Source organism: Ambystoma mexicanum, chromosome 10 (assembly GCF_040938575.1).
Source record: "Ambystoma mexicanum isolate Mex_15411 chromosome 10, UKY_AmexF1_1, whole genome shotgun sequence".
NCBI classification, from domain to species: domain Eukaryota; kingdom Metazoa; phylum Chordata; class Amphibia; order Caudata; family Ambystomatidae; genus Ambystoma; species Ambystoma mexicanum.
The window spans coordinates 689,230,673-689,250,170 of record NC_090932.1 but is presented as its reverse complement, the minus strand read 5'-3'; the positions used below and the strand labels follow the sequence as shown (position 1 = coordinate 689,250,170).

Sequence of the window (19,498 nt, the reverse complement as noted above, 5' to 3'; positions counted from 1 at the left end):
GTGTCCAATTTACAAAGTGTCACCTTAAAACTCTGCCATTTCCCACCTTCTAGAATCATTTTTAACACTTCTATATACTTTCTGCAACTAGTTTTGCATCCGTGGATGTCTACAAACATCTGACTTCATTGCGGACCTTCCGGACCTTCCGGACAGTGCCAGATGACCATACGCTGGCGTGTGGCATGATGATGTGTCCAAGAACCCGTGTCCGAGAACCCGTCCGCACTTCATGATAAGATCCGTGCTTCGCGGCAGTTCGGAACTGCATTTTCTACTGATCTAGGGACTTTCAACTTCAAAATTTCCCTTGCACAGCTCCAACACCTATTCCTATTCCTATTCCTACTCATTATCCATTAACACAGTACATACTTTTAGCAAAACTGCTATTTATCTTAAAATGGCATCAGCTAATGCCATCCCTCCTCCCCAAGAGCCACCACCACTGCTGTAATCAAGGAGCATTGCCCCTACCTTAGAAATACCACACGCGCAACATTTTCCCATGTCCGCCTACCCCTCCATATAAGTGTTTGGTGCCTCTTTCCTCATTTCTTCCCCATATTTCGTTATTAGCTCTCCTGCAAAAAAATAAATACATCCAAAAACAACAAAAGAAATGTTCCTTTAGGAACCATCTTTCACAGTTAAAAAATAGAACTAAAAAAAACTCCATCTATTTTATATTTCTCAGTAAAGTACATAGACTCAATAAGATTTTCCAACATTTCCATTTGCATTTTGTGTTATGCTAATGGGAATATTGTGGCTTTTATCCTCCGTTACAGGGGCTGCTGGGCGGTGGATACTGGCCCAGCAGCCCAAGTTATAAGCCCAAGCGAAGCGAGGGTGGATAACGAGGTCTCTGGACCATTATCCACCCATTCCAGCCCCTTTAATGGGGGAATGAAGGCCATTAGCACCCTAGGTTCCCAAAGCAGGAACCCGGGGTGCTGAAAAACGTATTTTTCTTCCTACACCGGGACGCTGGAGGCATCCCGGTGTAGGAAGCAAAATCCTTTTCCAAGATGGCCACCATGGAAAGGGAAGGCATGGTTCCATACAGGACCCCTCTTCGCTTTCCATGGAAGCCTGTTTCCAAGATGGCCACCATGGAAAGGGAAGGCAGGGTTCCATACAGGGCCCCTCTTTGCTTTCCATGGAAGCCTGTAGAAGGCGAAAAGAGAACCCTATGACCTTATTATCACTAGCATATTTTTCTTCCCTTTCAAATCTATCTCAATTTCAAATAACTTCACCACAATGCCAGTCCCAGGTGGACATGGCCACTTTAACCCCATGTGTTGTCCCTCGTGGTCATGGCAGTAGCCAGATTGTCCGAATCATGACCTTATTCCATGACCTGGACAATCTGGCCACTGCCCATGGCCACAGGCTACACCTCAGTCACCAAAGATATATCACTATTTTTTTACCTACATTATAAAATAGAACACAGGCACATTTGCAAAACCATGCTTTCATGTCCTTGACAATGTTCCTTACAAAAGTTTGCTGGAAATCCACCCATGTTTTATTTTTTTCAAAAGTGCACATACAATCGTCATATAACCTAGCCCCCACTTGACAAAATCCATTCAGACTTTATGAAAACATTTATATCTAGATATATAATCTTTTTGCAAACCTTTGTGTAGATTTGTCAAATGGCACCACATTTATAAGCCTTAACAATATTTTTGGACCCCCCCCCTTAATTCTGCTCCCTCTTGACAAAATCCTACCAAACTTCGCAAAAACATTTACATCTAGATCTATTATCATTTTGCCAAATTAAGTGTAGATTCGTCAAATGGCACCTCATTTATAAGCCTTTACATAATTTTGCCCCTCTTGACAGAATCCCACCAACCTTTGCAAACCCATGATCAGGTCTGGAATATAATTGCGAAATGTCATGCATTTTCATTAAGTAGTGCCAAAGTTATAAGCCACCCAAAAACTGCCCCCAAACATCTGATGTGTCCCTGAACTTCACATGACTGTCCGCGAACATCCGAACTGTTCGCAGACTTTGGCGATAAAAAACACCAGTTATTTTGCTTCTTGCAGCCATATCCCATCTCATCCTCATCACCCTTCACCACCCCCAAAGATTATTTGCTAAGTTTGACAAGTGCAATGTTGTGGTTTTTAATGGTTTTACCGCAATGTCCACGGACACCGGCCGCTGTCCGCGAATCCAAGATGGCGGCCGTTTCCAAAAATCTGACGCACCTCACGCTTCATCCCAGACAATCGGCAAACACATTGCGTGTCCGCGGACATGACGCAAGCCGATTAACCAATCAGTGTCCTGTCCGGAGCGGACATAGATATCACTAATTTTTTTAACTTATATTTTGGTTGTTTTAAAAGAAAAACTACTGGGCGGATTTACACCAAATTAGCAAAAGCACGCTTTCGGGACCAAGCCGCCGCTCCTGCCACAAATTTGATGAAAATCCGTCCAGCCGTTTGGGCTGTAGTCGTGGGCAAAGTTTTTTCCCATTATGTCTATGGAAAAAAAAAAGAAAATTTGGGACCCCCCCCCTATAACTCTGCCCCCTCTGGATGAAATCTCACCAAACTTTGCAAAAAAAAGTCAGAGCGGGCCATATACTTTGAAATGTTTGAGGATTCGTCCACGGGGAGCAAAGTTATAAGCCACCCAAAAAGTGCTCTTCGTATGGGTTTAGCAACTTAACCATAACTACATGGCCGCTACCGCAGGCCATGTAATATATATATATAGTCTTTGGTCTTAAATGAACCTTTGTAATTTAAAAACATATAAATAAATAATAATAAAAAAGAATATCACTTTCGTATCCACCTTGGTACTACGTATGGCTGAGTCAGACCAGTTAGGATTCTAAACTTGGCCTGCAGATTTCATGCATCTCAGCTGCACACTCTTCACTTGCTGAACTACCTTTCCAGCTGTATTTGGTTAATTTAAGCATAACATCTTGGTTCGATCCAAATTTTATTGCTGTCTCTGCTGGTCTGCGAGTAGTAGTTAGGATGTTTTGTATTTTAAAAAGTGCTACCAAGTGTCCTATCCCCTGTCCTTTAGATTGAAGTATTCCACAGGAAACCTTACAAAAGTCAACTTGAATACCAGTGCTTTAAATGTAGGTTGATATTGCAAAGAATTTTTACGCCATGGGTAAATAACCGATGTACTTTCTATGTACATCATACCAGGTGTTATAAACTTTTTTTTTTTAAGTATAACCTGGATAAAGAAAATGATTGTAGGCAAGGCTGTAGTTGGTGGTGATGACCCTTACTCTCATGTTACGGTGAAATGCTATTAGGAAAATGGCACAAACCTTTGGACAAGTCCTTAATTGACTAAGACCTGGATCTTTCAGGTCTCTGGTAGGTCAACGAGTATGAGCTTTCAACCCTGTTTGTGGGCAAGATTCTTAATGCATTTTCATCATCTGTTCTATTTAGCAGGAATTGAAGTTGTAAACTAAGAATATGTTTTGAGGTAATACTCTGGAGAACAGTATTGAAATTGCCTGCTTGTGTCCAGACATCCGTAATTCGGTTTGAGTTGGGTTTAGAATCTATACAAGGGTAACTTGGACAACTATGATTTATTTTCGAGGTGCTAAATCCGCCAACAAATTCCTTATTTTGTGATGTGTTATGTGGTTCTATCGATAGATATTATTTTACTGCTTTTAGTGCAAACCAAGCTCAAAAGTTGCAGAGCGCTTTACAACAGGATTGTGCCAGAATTGGGCCTGGCATTTTATACAGTAGATCTAAAGTGATGCATGAATTAATTGATTACTGTGAATGTACTATGTCACTGTTTGGTGTAAATCAAATGTTGGTGAACAAAAAGTTGTGGGAATAAAATTGGTGTCGTACATTTCAGAAATATAAGCAATATCAATCAGTCAGTATTCAGTTCTGTTTTATTTGGCGAAGAGTTTGGGTACAGTCCCAAATTATGTATATACATTTCCAGCAGTTCGCATTAGATGTCGATTTAAGGTTTCATTTTAACCATCCGGCAACCCTTAAGGTTCTTGGCCAAAAGCAGGAGGTTGTTAAAAGAAAGACCAGATATGTCGAATCTGCTAGAAAAATTTTGCAAATGGAGACCATTTAACATTTGATTATGACTAGCAAAGTTTTAGGTTCTATTCCAGTCCGAGATGTGTTCTCATGTTATGCATTCAGTTCTCGCTGAAGACTTCTGGCATAGGCTAAAAGCCAGCACCCAGATCTTATTGTTGTTGACAATTTTTATATTTTTATTAAGTATTTGCAGAATAGAAACTTGAATTATTCAAAAAGGGGCTGTTTTATATAGTATGTGGAATGCAATGAATTGAATAGTGATTGTGTATTTTGAATGTATGTATATTGTGAAAGGTTTATTATAAAACATGGCACTATTAACGGAAAACATTAAAAGACAATGTAGCATGGAAGTCTTTTAGAGCATTATTCAATACAATGTGATGCAATACACAATGTAATGTTTGCACTATGTATGTAAACAAAACCTGTACACCCTTTTCCTATAGTATGACAGCCCACAATAGCCATATATAAACCTACAAATGTTACTGCACGCTAGTTGAGATCCCTACTTACCTGTAATAAGAAAGCGCTATCACTACTGCACTGTAATGCGTTAGAACAGTTGAGTTGTGGTGTCACAATTCCTGCTGCTTCAGACAGCACAGAGCAGAAATCCTGCGGTCATTGCAGCACTTAATTAAAGCTGTGACAAGCTTTTCAAATTCCTTTCTTTTAAAATAGCTTCCTCTGACACTTTACAGATATTAATTGATAAGCATCTGTTTTTGGTAGTATGTATTTTTGCACTGCTGGAGTTTAACAGATTAGTGCAAGATTATCTCTCCAAGGTCTTACTTGATTTAAAGCACAAAAGGTTACATAGATTCCTTTTTTAAAAAATTTCTGTTCCATTTCCTGCAACACATTTTATGTTTTGTATTCGTATATCCTTTTTTATTGAAACAAATTCTACCTTGATTATGTGCATGAACTACTGGAAGATCTTAGATTAGTGTAAGCAAGACCACGCATTAAAGGGGATGCCAGTGTGTGTCCATGCATTGTAAGTAATAAAATACCCCCTTCCGTACCTAAAAAAAGGTATTGCATATCACCTCCAAGTTTTGGCCTTTGGCCTTGTTCCTCTATTTGGTCACAGAATTCCTTGGTGACTTTCAAGATCCTTATGATAGGGGTACTTTATCATATATATATATTACAGTCGAATTGTGACATCACTTGTAATAATAAAATGATATCACTACTCAACTAATTATCCCAGTAAGATGTGACCTCACATTGCCTGCTGCCAGAGCAGCACACACGGTGTAGAGCTTTTACCTACATTCCAGCTGCCACTAAAATACTTCAGTAAAGCAATGAATATCATTTATGGCTAGTTTCATCTGAACAAATATTCAATGAGATGTCCCAAACATTAGTTGGTATGTAGAATCCCATGGTAGTGTGTTTATTTAGTAGCAGGGTTGTAATATTTACTTGGCATGTCCTGCCTTAACTACTTCATATGGTCTTAAATTCCTGTGCATTCCTTCCTCACCATCAAGGCCAGACACCATGTTGGAGAGATAGTTTGTGAGCACATCATCCTGAGGGAATGTCTCATTGACGGTCTCAAGCATGACTGTATTGTTTTTATTTGTGTGGGTTGTGACTGTTGTACCTAGTTTACCTCTCGTGCAGACTTCTGAAAAGAGGTTGAGGCATCTGCAGGCCCCATGAAAAGGGTATGTCCTGTAGCCAGAAGCATATGTGTTGCTTCCACACCTAAGGCAGCACTCTCTGGTGGGTGATTTAATTGTGTGCAGTGGTTCCAGGTCTCTAGAAGATTTGACAGTTGTAGGTTGGGGTTGCACGAAGGATGTGGTTGTCTGCATGTTTGGCGCTGCCCCGAGTGCAGATGTTGGTTGGTTTTTCCAATGACTGTGCTGGATTTTTCCTTGCTAGTGGTATTGCTCAAGGCTATGGATTGTTCGCCCCGGGTTAGCGTGCTGGCTTCATCAAGGAAGGGTTCACCTGCCAGCCACAGAGGATCCCCTACATTCTCATTCTTGGTATGCACCATGAGTTGATCCTTTATAACCTCATCTTAAAAGGCATCACATTTTCAGGTTGATGTGAGAGCGGTGACATATTGTTCTATGGTCTACCCTGTGTGATGCTTGTTAGGGAGGATTCTCAAAATGTGCCAATTCCTCCCACCTTGGAGCCCTCCAGCTCTTTTGCTAAACTTTGGGTCTTTGAACTTTTCAAATCAATATGTTTTCTGTGTGTGTTTTCTTTGGTTATGGAGTTTTAGCCAACTCCATAGGCATCATCTTTTCATTTGTGTCACACAGCACCCTCAGTGCAGTGACACAGGGAAGCCTTTCAGGCTTTCCCAAGGTTTAAATACCTTCTCAGGGATAAACTACTGTTTCCCAGAGTAAGTAAAGTGAAATTGACTTTACTAGTCTTTTTAAATTCCTAGACCCAGCACACCCTATCTTACAATAGAGTGCTGGAGGGGTTACTTAGTATCCCCTGTGTATAGATACTCATGTAGCAGTCAAATGCTACCCTTTCCTCTCAGAATGGATGGTGGCAGTGGTTTTACAACAAACTACCATGATTTTTCTCGACCGATAGCGTTAAAGGAGCCATGTTTTTCAAGATGGCATCTGAGCCTCCTCTGTAAAAACGGGTCCCGGTCTTCTTTTTTCGCCACTTGTTTTTGGAAAGGTCCTTCTAGAGTTTGTTTCTGCATGCCAAGCTAGGTTTGGTCCCTTGGTTCCTTCGTCCTTTGGCTGGCTTCAGGGGTGAAGACAGCCTCTGGTGCCCAAGTGTCTGTGGTGGGCAGGAAGTGAGGGAGGTGCCCGAACTCCCTGTGCTTAGTCTCCTAGGAGACCCAAATGCACTCTGTGTTGATTGGCTGGCTGACTGGCCGGCAAGGACAGCCAACCTGCTCGGTGAGTGACAGCTAGGCTGGAATGAATGGGAGAACTGAATAATAGGCAAGTCTCTTGGCTTGGAAGGCAGAGTCAACCACTGGAATGAAAGAACCGATGACGAGCTTGAAGAGGACGGCTGCTGCAACTCCTGGACCATTGGTTTGCCCGGTGAAGCCCTGCTGCAGGTCCGAATTGCCAAGTTCATCTCAACAGAGAAGCCCTACAAGGACAACTTCTCCCTTTGAGTTGGTGGGACCAATCAACTCGACACTAAGCCAGCTGGATACCAATCTCGGAGCTGGTTGTATTTTCTTCAGAGTGCTGCAGGAAATCGAATAACCAGGGAGAGGGACACCAGCTTGTGTGCTTGACTACAGCTACCGGAATTGAAGATTTGCCAGTTGCAAGATTTTTGACCAGTTTCAGTGCAGTGCAGGAGTCCCCCGACGTCGTCCCTCTTGTGCCTATGACTGAGGCCCAGTAACAGCGAGATCTGCAGGAACTGAGGTCATCAGCTACATCTTTTTCCTCATTTATAAAGGTACTGTAAAATCAGACTGATTGTACTTACCTCTCACAGTGAAAGTGCTTGAAACGTTCCCAAATCACAGGCCTAATCATCTTGTGACCCAACATATGATTCTTCTTGCTACAAACTATTCCTAAGAACTTTTGCAGAGACTTTTCCGTTATTCTACCTGAACAGCTTTATCCTATCCAAGACTTTAGCCCATTGACATTGGCCTATCCTATTGAATTGAATGGAATCTTCTGCTGAACTCTAAATATTAGCACTGTATAAAAATAACTGTAACCTTTCATGTTCTAATGATCTTTGCCTTTTACTCCTCTTGAAAAGTATTTCTGACATAGTGTTGCGGTGTACTTGTGTGTGATATATAATTGCCTCCTTCTTATGAATGTTTTATAACTGACAGATAAATTAATAGGTATTTATCAAAGAAACCTTGAGTGTTGGAGTTTATTTGAAAACTTGTGAGCTGTAATGATGCTACACAGAGGTCTACAATCACATTTTAGATAAGCTTGGCTGCTCAGTTCCGCGACCAAAACTGTGTAGTACAGACTTATACCAAAGGTTGGTTTTTGCTTACATTTGTAGCCCTAGTTGTGTGTAGTAGTCCCAAAGGGTACTACAGCCATACTTTGCCTAACACTGCTACCTGGTAGTCTTTCCATGGTAGGGTTTACTTAGGGTAGATATAATGTTCAAGTCCTGCTTGTGTCTCTTCACGTGGATAGCGGGGTACAGTGCCAGCTGCCACTTGGATGTAATGTAGATGTCGGCAAACCTCCTACACTTCAGAGCCTAGGCAGTTCATGCAAATCACATTTGATGTTGGCCATCAAAGGCTTCCAAATATACGAAAGATTCTTGTTTCCATCACTGCTAAGCAATAGAGGGTGTCCCGGCTCATTGCAGAATTTTTGTTTTGGGTTGCACATGTTTTAAAATATTGGATCACATGATCTGGCAGTAAGTTCGTCCCCAGCAGCATGCTTGCCTGAATCCGGCAGCCTGCCCGCATACCTGGGATTATGTTGAGGAGTGGACATGATGGGGCTGTTGCCTTGCAAATCCTGGCCTATACTGCAAGTACCTATGCAAAGGACTGCACAACCTGGTAAATGGTGTGAGGACTTGGGAATATGATATACAAATCAGGCAAGTGGTGAAGGTTCCGGGGCATGAGATGGCCAATCCTAGCAACTAGTGCAGCACCTAGATATTTGATTGCAAGAGCTAGAAAATGGCATTCGTTCCTAGGTTTTCCATGCCTATTGTTAATGTTAAAGGACATTTGTACCGCGCACTATCACCACCGTAGTGGTCCCTTGGCGCTCTGACGGCTCTGAAAGAGGAGGGGAGGTTGAGTTAGTGGGAGGAAGCAGGAAAAGTGCAAGAGAGCAGTGATGTGCTGTTGACAGCCTCAGCCCGGTGGGTCCGTTGTGTGGTTTGTTTTGTTGTTGCATTGTTGTGAAGTTTGTGCGGATTGCTGCGTTTTAGGCTTGTGGTTTTGTTTGGTTATAGTTTGAGAGGTGAATGCTGATGGATGGAATTGTTAGTTGGTTGGTTAGTTGGCATTGCTGTCCTTGCAATTGTGGGATTCCATCTAGGTGCGGCACCTGCTATCTAGATTTGACACAAACTAGGTTCATAATTCTAAGTGTGGCACATGCTAACAGTCACATTTCTATCTAGATGCGACGCAAGTTAGGTTAAGAATTCTAAGTGTGGTGCATGCTGAGAATCATATATGCTAATAATCACATTTCTGAGATTCCATCTAAGTGTGGCATATGCTAATCACATTTCTGTCTAGATGCGACGCAAGCTAGGTTAAGAATTCTAAGTGTGGTGCATGCTGAGAATCATATATGCTAATAATCACATTCCTGTCTAGATCTGGCGCAGACTAGGCTGATTGTGGGCAAATGATGTGAGTGCTTGGTCGTATGATTGCAATAGCTGTCAAATGTTTTGAACCTTTGGGCACACAATGCCATCCCTAGAAATGTGTTTGAGTATCTTGGTATTTAAAGGCAAATCCTGCAACATAATGCATGTACCTGAGGTATCCCGTTCATTCATTGACAGCAATTACTTTGTGCTAATTTACTACCAAGCAATTACTGTGGAATTACTTGGAACAATATAGGTATTTAAGGAAGGGGTAGTAATGAAGGGCAAGGGAGGCATGGGGGAGAAACACCCAAAATAAAAAATGTGAAGTAACATTACAATTGCTTTGTAGTAAATTACCAGGAAGCAATTTACTGTCGATGAAATTACATGGAACCGTACCTGGAATTTGATGGCATTACCTGTTGTATAATGCGAGAATATAGACAATTGATTGCAAACATTGCTCTATATCCGCATGTACTTTGGCATGTAATTGCAAGACCTGCTGTTGGGTGTGGATACCTTCATAGCTCATATAATGATAGTAGCTGACGAATGAAGTAAGTAACTGGGCATATTATGTCATTACCACCTTACGATGGCAATACTGCACAACACAGTAGACCTGGTCACTATACAAAATTGAACACTATTGCCTGGTACCTTTTCTAAATGTTTGCTTTGCTCGTACATCTGCCCCAGGACACTTAGCTCAGATCCCACTTTAAATACTAGAATTGTATGGGAGACTCACTTCCTGAAATATTAGGCAGCAGTAGTCCCTCATTATTAACACGTGTATTTCATTTTAACTTTCAGTTATATAAAATTCTCGTGTCAAACTGAATCCCATTTTTGTCTTCTTTTTTTCAGTCCGTTTTATGGGGAGGATTTTTTCTTCGACATTCCAAGAAACTTCCAGTTCCTATCTTTTTATGTTTTCGATAAAAGTGTACTACAAAGAGACCTCCGTATAGGTAAGGAAGTTAGCCTTTTCTGCTCAGTTTATACCACTGCGTCACAATGGGTTTATTGCAATATCAGTCTCTGGAGCCTCTTTTTTTTATTTTGTGTGGAAAATGAGAAACTTTACAACCGATTTCACTGTGAGTTTTGTGCCTGTTTTTCCAGAATAAAAAAGAATTCAAACTGTTTAAAATATTGCTGGTTGTAGTTACGTGTGGTCTATCACAAATAGATATGACAAAATGTCACTTAATGCCTACTTCAGTGCATAGAGGGATGTATATCTTATGTGCATTGTGTTTGTTAGTATTGCCATTATTGTTGAGATGATGCCCTTTTGACTCAATTGCAATTTTAGAGTGAGGTTAACTGACAATGTTAGAGTTGTGTTTTGCATTTACTGTTCAGTATTATTACTGTTGGCATCTCACATGTAGTTGGCTTACAACTGAACATTTAACCCACATAAACAATATCGAGATATATATTGTAAATCGACATTCAACCCAAAAATATGAGATTACATTTGGTTCATATCGTCCAACCCTATTTGGTTGTAATGCCGCCTCTTGTACACAGTCAAATTGCAAATATAGCTGAAAGATTACAGAGGATAAGATGACATCAACTTTCTAATTATTAGCAAACACTAATAATGTCTTGCACGCAGATCTTAACGTCCCTGAGTCTCACGCTGACAACCACACTCCAAGCACACTTTTTGCACTGATCAGATCCATGGGTCTTAAGCGGATTGTGCGCTCCCCCACTCACAACAAAGGCAACAACCTTGACCTAGTCTGTACATCATCTTCCCTTATCACCTGCGCAGATCTGGCATGATCTGACCACGCCAACATCCCACTGTCCATCACCCACTCAACCATAGCACACCAAAGGTCAGGGTAGATGACCCCTCACTTAGCACCTCATATTTTCAAAACCTTCCCAGTCAATGTGCTAGAAGCAAACTTCGCTGCCACAGGGAATGCCATGGTCCTCCTCAAATCATTCAAGAACTTTGCTATGAAACTTCCTCTCAAAACCAGGATACTGTTCAAGACTGCATGGATCATCTACAAAGCAGTCACAAGTGGCACACTATTCTACCTGGAGGCTAAGCTCCACTTATCTCGTGGCACTCCATCCTCACACAGCAAATCAACCAACCAGCCTGTACCACAACTCTGCAAAGGGAAAACCCGCAAACAACCCTTCTCTTGTCACATACTCTCTTTCTGTAACTCGATCCCGGGATCGGCTCAGAGTGTCCTGACAATTCTCCAATTTTGTAAATCTCTCAAAACGTGGTTTGTTCAACATCTGACCAAGGAATAATCCCAGTAAATGCACAGACCGCAACTCACAATGCTGTGCTACTGTTAAGACAGCACCCCAAACGCTGGCTAGCCAACCCTACACAGCGTTCTGCTGCTCTCCAACTAAGTCCACGCTTAAACAATAAAATAAACACCCAAGAATCACCACAATATTTACTTGGTAACCACCGGAACAGCAGAAAACATTGTTACAAACCTTTTGCAGCCTTTTTCCGAATAAGGAAGACAGGTGCATCCCAAGCTGGCAACAAAGAATATGATTGTGGCATTCCTGGTGTCAACCCTTTTTGCTACTTGTTGCCAAAGTTTATTACCTACCCGTGGCATATCTCTGGAAGTATTCATTATCCGGATGTGGTGCATGTCGGCTGTCCACTGAACAGCCCAGTCATTGGCCTAGGTATGGAGACTTTTGCCATCTTGTCACCATGTATTGAAGAATGTAATGAATCCTGTGCAGTCATCACTAATCCCCAGCCACAGATCTCCTCCATGTGTCCAGGGGACGGCAGCCGCAACCCTATCCTGACCCTGGGGGTGGTATTATGAGGGAGGATCACATGGGAGGAGATGGATGTCGGGGAAATGTGGTGACCTCATCGGGAGGGATGCAGTATTCTTCCTTTCCAAATGAAGAAGGCCTTATAATTCCTAAATTCCTGATGGCCTGTTGTCACTATACAAATCCCTCTAGTTGCAAAACCCTAAAATTCCTTCCTGTTACACATTCTAGGCAGAATACCATTCACCCCTCATATGTACGTAACACACACATAACATCCCCTGTCTGATGTTTTTGTGTTAACCAAAAATCCTAAACAAAATCACTTTAGAAGTCCTATAAATTCCAACTCCCATAAAGCTTCAAGTACTGAGACGAGGAAGAAGGATTTAATATGGGTCAAAGGAAACACTAACCTGAACATGCAGGCTAGTTGAAATGTTGTCCAACTATACGGGACATTTAAAAATATGTCCGCATTGGAGGAACAGAGATGCTGAACGAAAGAAGGAAGCAGAACCGCGGGAGAAGGCAGCAGCAACGGAACGGACCATGCTGGAGAAACCCTGTGCTTTCAGCCTGCCACTTGTAAGCAGTGCTTACCAGGGTGGGGCAAGGCTACAGAACACACTGCAGGCCCCGTAAGAGGCTTGCTGGGGAACCGGCAGCAGCAGCACCACCAAAGCTACCGGCTGTCACGGTTCCCGTGCCAGTCGCTCGCAGCCGCTGCTGTGTGTTTTACACACGGCAAACACGTGACCACAGGACGCGTCTGGCGGTTGCCATGGCACCTTCGTGATCATTGCGCTCTCAAGCAGTCCGGTCCTCGGAACGCGTTGCACCCCCATCCTGCCTACAATTGGTTGCTACGGAGACAGTCCTCTGCGACCTGCGCCATGATGCTGGCGCTTCTGATTGAAGTTTCTTAGTTTCCTTGTTTCTTTAACCCTCAACGTTCTAGGCTGGTTCCCGCATTCGGCTCTGCTGAATTGATTTCTGAAAACTCTCGACCTTTGCTCTGGTAATTCCACTCTTCCTTTTTCTCTTGTGTTACCTATTTGCTGATTTACCTGGCTTTTGACCTATTTTATACTATGAATTTGTTACTGGATTTGTACCTACTGCTTTGCTGTTAAACCTGGTTTTTGACCCATTATATGCTTCTACGGACTTCTACGGATTATCCATTATTTACTCGAGTGCTTTGAACCCCTTGCTGTTTTCATTGCCTCTTTGCTTTCCCTTAGGGCGCCCTCGTTCCGTCTGGGAAATATGGTCCCTATTAACCAAATTAACTACCCTTTTGCCCTACCTCTCTAAAACCTTTTGGAAGTTTGGCTACCATCTCAAACCGGACATTCCATCAAGGAATATTTGCTATAAAGAGTTGTTTCTACCACGTACACTTGGTCATCCCTTTAACATCTATTCACTGCACCTTCATGCTGGTGGATACCTGGTGGTATCTTTGCTCTTCCAAGTGAACCACCGCCCTGCCCATATCCGATTGGCTCGGACAGGGTGGTATGTTATAGGGAAGCTCACCCTCTTTGAGGAGGCCCATACAAGGCTGTCTACTTATGATCCAGACCTGGCAATTTTTATTATTTTTTTTTTTTTTTCATTTGTTACACACCCAGGCCCTGGGGTATCACGGCGTGGTTCGGACATCTTGGCGGTTGCTCATACATTTAAGATAAGATTACAGACGTTGGTTATAAGAATAAGACCTACAGTGCAAGGTTAACATCTACTTTTGAAAGAGAATGCATGCAGTCATTGGTTACAAGCATAATACATACAGTGAAACTAAATAAATACAGGTTGGCCGGTAGGCGTTGCACTAGGGGCGACGATCAGACAGTGTACTAGTACTGGTTGAAGAGCCATGTCTTTAGCTGCTTCTTGAAGCCACAGAAAGAAGTCTCTTTTTTGATGATGATGGGGAGGGAGTTCCAGAGCTTCGGAGCAAGGACTTTCAAGCTGCTGCCTCCTGCTCTGGTTTTGTTAAAGTGGGATGACACTAGGAGATGATTATCAATGGATCTCAGAGTTCTGCTATTTTATTTTTTCTGTAGGGTATTATGCAGATAAATGGGATCTTTTTTGGCCATACATTTATGCGCAATGCAGAGCGTTTTAAAGATGATTCTGGCTTTAATGGGAAGCCAGTGGGCATCCTTCCTGATCTTAGAAATGTGCTTGCACTTTTTTTACCCCTAGAGCTAACCTTAAAGCTTTATTTTGCAATAGTTCTAATTTGCTGAGGTTGATGTTCGACGTCCCTAGTAACAGAACGTTGCAATAGTCCAACTTCGATAGTATTAGGGCGCTAGCCAGGGTAAGGCAGTTGGTCGGCGTCAGGAATTGTCGGCTTAGTGCGATCAATTTTGATGTATAGGCCGTGGAGGATGACAGGGTGCTGATATATTTGTTCATGGTGAGGTTGGCGTTAATATAGACGCCTATCGTTTTTACTTGCTTGAGGACTGGCATCAGAGTGCCGTCAATGTTGATAGATGTATAGTTTACGTGGAGGGTTGCTATTTTAGTTGGTGATCCCACGATGAGAACCTCAGTCTTCTCATCATTGAGACAGAAGCTGTTCAGTGCCATCCAGTTTTGGGTGATGGTGTATATTTTATCAATGGTTAGAGTGTCTTGGTCGTAATTCTCTGAGAGAGGGATGAGGATCTGGGTGTCATCTGCAAAATTGGAATAGATGACACTCATATCGTCTACTGAAGAGAAAAGGAGTTTTATATATGCGTTATAGAGTGTAGGGGAGAGGTATGAGCCCTGGGGAACTCCTATGGGTACTGGTATGGGATCGGCAGCTTCCTTGTCTATGGCCACTCTGGAAGTGTGTTCGCGAGGAATGATTTTATCCACAGAGTAGCGTCATTGGAGAAGTTGAAGTCATTGACTAAAGATGTGCACAGCTTATCATGATCCACTAGGTCAAATGCTGCAGAGAGGTCTAGTAACGGGAGAATACAAAGTTTCCCTGAATCTCTGATGGTGTCCATTTGGATTTTAAGATCCAGGAGGGCTGTTTCTGTGCTGTGATTCAGCCTAAAGCCTGATTGTCTGGTACCTAGGAGTTGGTTCTGTTCAAGGTGTGATTGTACGTGTGTGTATGCTATTTTGTCTGAGTTTGCAGGAAAAGGGGACCGTTGTTATGGGCAGATAATTGGTGGGAACTGAGGGATCCAGTGTAGGTTTTGTTAGAAGTGGGGTGACCCAAGCTTCTTTGATATTGGCTGCGACTGTATTGGTGTTGAAAGAGGAATTAATTAAGTTGGTAATGGTAGGGGTGAGTGTGGTTGCACAGGCTTTCACAAGTTTGCTGGTACACTATCTCCTTTGCAGTTGGTGGCTTTTAGTTTGGAAATAGCATTGGACACCAGTTCCTGGGTGACTGGGGTAAAATGAAATAAGGGTTTGGGATTTTCCAAGGTGGTGGTGGGGGGGGGGGGTTTGGGCTAAGGGTGTTTTTGTTTGCTAAGACCGATCGTTTGGTGGAGATTTTATTTTGTAGTAGGCCAATTTTTGCAGAGAGTGCATCTTGAATGGTGGTGCACCATTCTTTACTGGAGTTTGGGGGGTCATGATGGGAGTGGGATTTTCTAATTCTCTGAGAATCGAGAAGAGTTCTTTGGAGTCTGATGCGGCATTGCTGATGCGAGTGTTATATGCGTTGGCTTTGTGGGAGATGATGGCAGTTTTGTATATTTTGTTAGCTTCCTTGAATGCTTTGGCGGATTCAGGGGTGGGGTGTTTGGTATCCGCGTGTTCAAGGGCATGCTTAGTTCTTCTCAAAGTGACTAGTTCTTTGTTAAATCAGAAGTGATTCTTTTTGTCGGAGCGACGTGTTTTAGTGGAGAGAGGTACTACTTCATTAATAGTGAGGGTGAGGCATTTGTGGTAGTGATCCGCTGTGACATTTGGATCGTTACTTATGACTTGGTTGGTTTCATGAATTTTGAGCAAGGTTGGCGTAAGGTTCTCTGTTGTGAGCTTCCGGGGATTTCTGGCTTCAAAGGTGTATATTATGTTGGGTTTGCGAAGGCAGGTTTCCTCATTCATGAGGGTGAACTCTATGCAGGAGTGGTCCGTCCAGTCGAGGGGGGTGATACTCTATGATTATGTTGGTGTTAAGTGACAGTATCCAGTCCAGGATTCTGCCCTTGATATGTGTGGGTGCCTTTACCAGTTGGGTGAAGTTCATGTCTTTGAGTGCGATGTGTAGGGTTGCAGCTTTGTGATCTTGTTCATCATTGAACCCAAGATTAAAGTCCCCAAGGATAATGCATTTGGCATTGGGTTTGATGCAGGATATTACGAAGGAGTGGGATATCAGTCTCGGAGTGACAATTGGAACTGGGAGTTCTGTATATCACTACAATGTTGACTATGGTCTTAGCGTTAATGAAGAGTTTAACTACCAGTAGTTCGTAGCCTGAGATTTTTTCAATGGGAATAGGTCTAAGTTGAAGGTTGCTCTTAACTATAATGGCTACGCCACCTCCTGTGGCGTGGGTTCTATCAGCTCTGAGTATGTTGTGGTTGTTTTGGGTGTATGGCTAGAGAAAGGTGAGGTCCAGAAGCTTGGTGAAGCTGGGTCTCTGTGATTATTAATAGGTCTAGATTGTGTTCAGTGATAAGATCGTGAATTTCAATAGCATGAGCTCCTAGTGAGCGGGCATTGATGAGGGCGCTTTCGATGCTGGTGGGTGGCTTTGGGTCGACTGTGGTGGCAGTCTTAGGCGTTTGAGAATGAGAAGTCATACTAGTTCTATTGGGTGTTGCAGTAATGGTTGAGCTAGAGTTCTTCTTAGTCATTAGGTGCTTTCAGTGTTTTATCGATGGGGGTGTGCTGACCATGGTGTAGTTTAGTATGTGATCTCAGGCGAAGGGTCCTCCTTGATACCAACAAGAGGGTTGGTGGTCTTATATAGAACTGACTTAGTGAGGGGCAGGTGGTCAGCTGATGGGTTGAGTGATGTGTGATCTGAGTGATGTGTGATCTGTATTAGGTCTTATGGTGAAACTGAGGTCATGAGCCAGATCTGGTTTGATTGGGTAAGGTGCTGTGGATTGTAGGAAGGGTGTTGGACATGGTATAGGGTGGTGTCTAGGGCGTGCCAGTCTTGTGAGACCATTTCTGAATGGCAGTAATTGGTTACCTGTGCATGGAGTAATGTCTGGGACCACGCACAAGGGAAACGTAGCCAGAAGAATCCACGCTTTCATAGCTAAGGTCAATATGGGGTGAGTCCAGGGCTTGGTATAAGCAGTGGTGTGTGGTCAAGTGGGCTAAGGCTTGGGTAGTTTAGTGGGCAGGTAGAGGGCCAATAGCTACATGCTAAGACTAGTAGATGGCAGGCGAGGTGCACTGAGCACGATAAACATTTGGCACTAGTAGTAGAAATGGCGCGGTGCACTGAGTATTGGGCACAATATGAATCACAATATTACAGTAGGGCTAGCGGCTTATTGTCAATAAATTACCAATAAGGAGGCATTGTAATGATAGCTGGGTAGGAGAGGCGATTTGCATTCTTGGACGTAGCAGTGTGACACTGGAGGTGGAGGTGGATTATAGTAGATACCAATGTTAGTGGTGAGCAATCGCTGGACAGTGCAGCGCGGTCCTGAGTGTCACAGCACAGACAATGTTACAATGGCGTATTAGATATCACGACAGAGAGGCAAATGTGATTTTGCTTACATTTTGCGAGTCGTGGTCCAGTACGATGTACGATCCTGTGTGGTTCGCCGCGGACAGGCGCAGACAGGCCTGTGCCTTTTAATGAGTGCCTTCTGAGGAAGGCCAGCTCACGCCTTCTGGTGGGGGCTGGGCACGGATATGTGTGGCATCAGCCAGTCGGAGACATCGGCCAGATACTAGGCAACGGCCAAGCAAATGAGCGGCGGCCATTTTCTTGGCTGCACGCCGTCGAAGAAACAATCTCGCCTAGAGGGAATTCTCAAGTATTCTAGCCTACTTGAGTATCTCACACCGGAAGAGCGGTTGAGTCCAGAAGCAGCAGGCTTAACAACCAGCAGGAACTCTGAGAGAAGGTCTCCATAGCGGTGAACGCCATCCCAAGGTGAAGGCTTCACTGCTGCAACGTGCCACATGTCGGAGGCATTGAGATGTTGTGGACCCCGGGGTGTACCGACAGGCATGTGGGCCATTAAGAACTTGTTCTCAATATCAACCAAGTAGAAAACAAAGACAGAATTTGCCCAAATCCTCATGTATGAGATGTCAATGTGGGGATGGTTGGAGCAAGTATTGCCACAAGCCAATGAATGCTAGTGAAGGACTTGGAAGACAAAACTTGAACAAATCTCCATATATGACATGTCAATGTGGGGAAAGTTGGAACAAGTAGTACCGCAAGCCAAGAAAGTATATACAGTGAAGGAATATGCTATGCTGAAAGACAATGAGAACATTAAAAAGAAGCTGCCCTTGTGAAGGAAGCACATCAGGCAGTAAGCATTTGGGGAGAAGATACCTGGCGGAAAAGCGTACCAGGGGATCTGCAGACCCCAGAAAGGGATTCCTGACAGGAGTGTATACTAGGTAATCCATTTGAAATACACAGAGGACACAGAAATTGTGGGAAGATACCTGACAGGAGAGTATACCAGGCGATCTGATCAACATAATAAAGGCTTCCTGGCACGGTAAGAAGTTATTGTTTTTAAAAGAGATACTTTAACCATTTTAAAGGAACTATTGTTTGAAAGAGACACTTTTGCTATCTTTAAGGGGTCATTATTTGAAGGAGACACTTTTGCCATCCTCTGGAAGGCAACACCCCTCTGGATCCAAAGATTAGTTTATTGTGATTTATTTACTTGTTTTTAAACCCTTTTGCCAAGCCTGAATCAGAGACGTTTTCCTTACACTCTTAGTTGCTCACTTCTAATGTGAGGCCCAGATTAATGTTTCGGACACAAGGACAGTGTATATCATTTTGACAACGAGCCACAGACTGATTTTTAGTTTCCTAGTAAGGAAACTCTCCTTAATATAGGGAACAAGAGGCCTTTTATCCAACCCTTTTATTTTAATAAAGATGTCTGATGCTGAAAACACTACCACTTTGTGTCCACCTGTCATTTCTGACCCGTCCCAAGAAATAGTGTTTTGTATCATTTTACGTTTTAGCCCACTAAACAGAGGTTGAAAGGGTGTATGGTTCCTTATCCAATTCTTAGCTAGTTGCCAAACCAT

At 43.0% G+C, this 19,498-nt stretch overlaps 1 protein-coding gene across 1 annotated transcript in view; it reads left to right on the top strand.

Annotated features, from left to right (window-relative positions):
* RASA2 (RAS p21 protein activator 2) overlaps positions 1–19,498 on the top strand; it is a 1,321,178-nt gene that overhangs the window by 324,945 nt on the left and 976,735 nt on the right. The window contains exon 3 of the mRNA XM_069618287.1: positions 10,309–10,412. Coding sequence (XP_069474388.1) covers positions 10,309–10,412 — 104 coding nt within the window. The remainder of the gene's footprint in view (positions 1–10,308; positions 10,413–19,498) is intronic.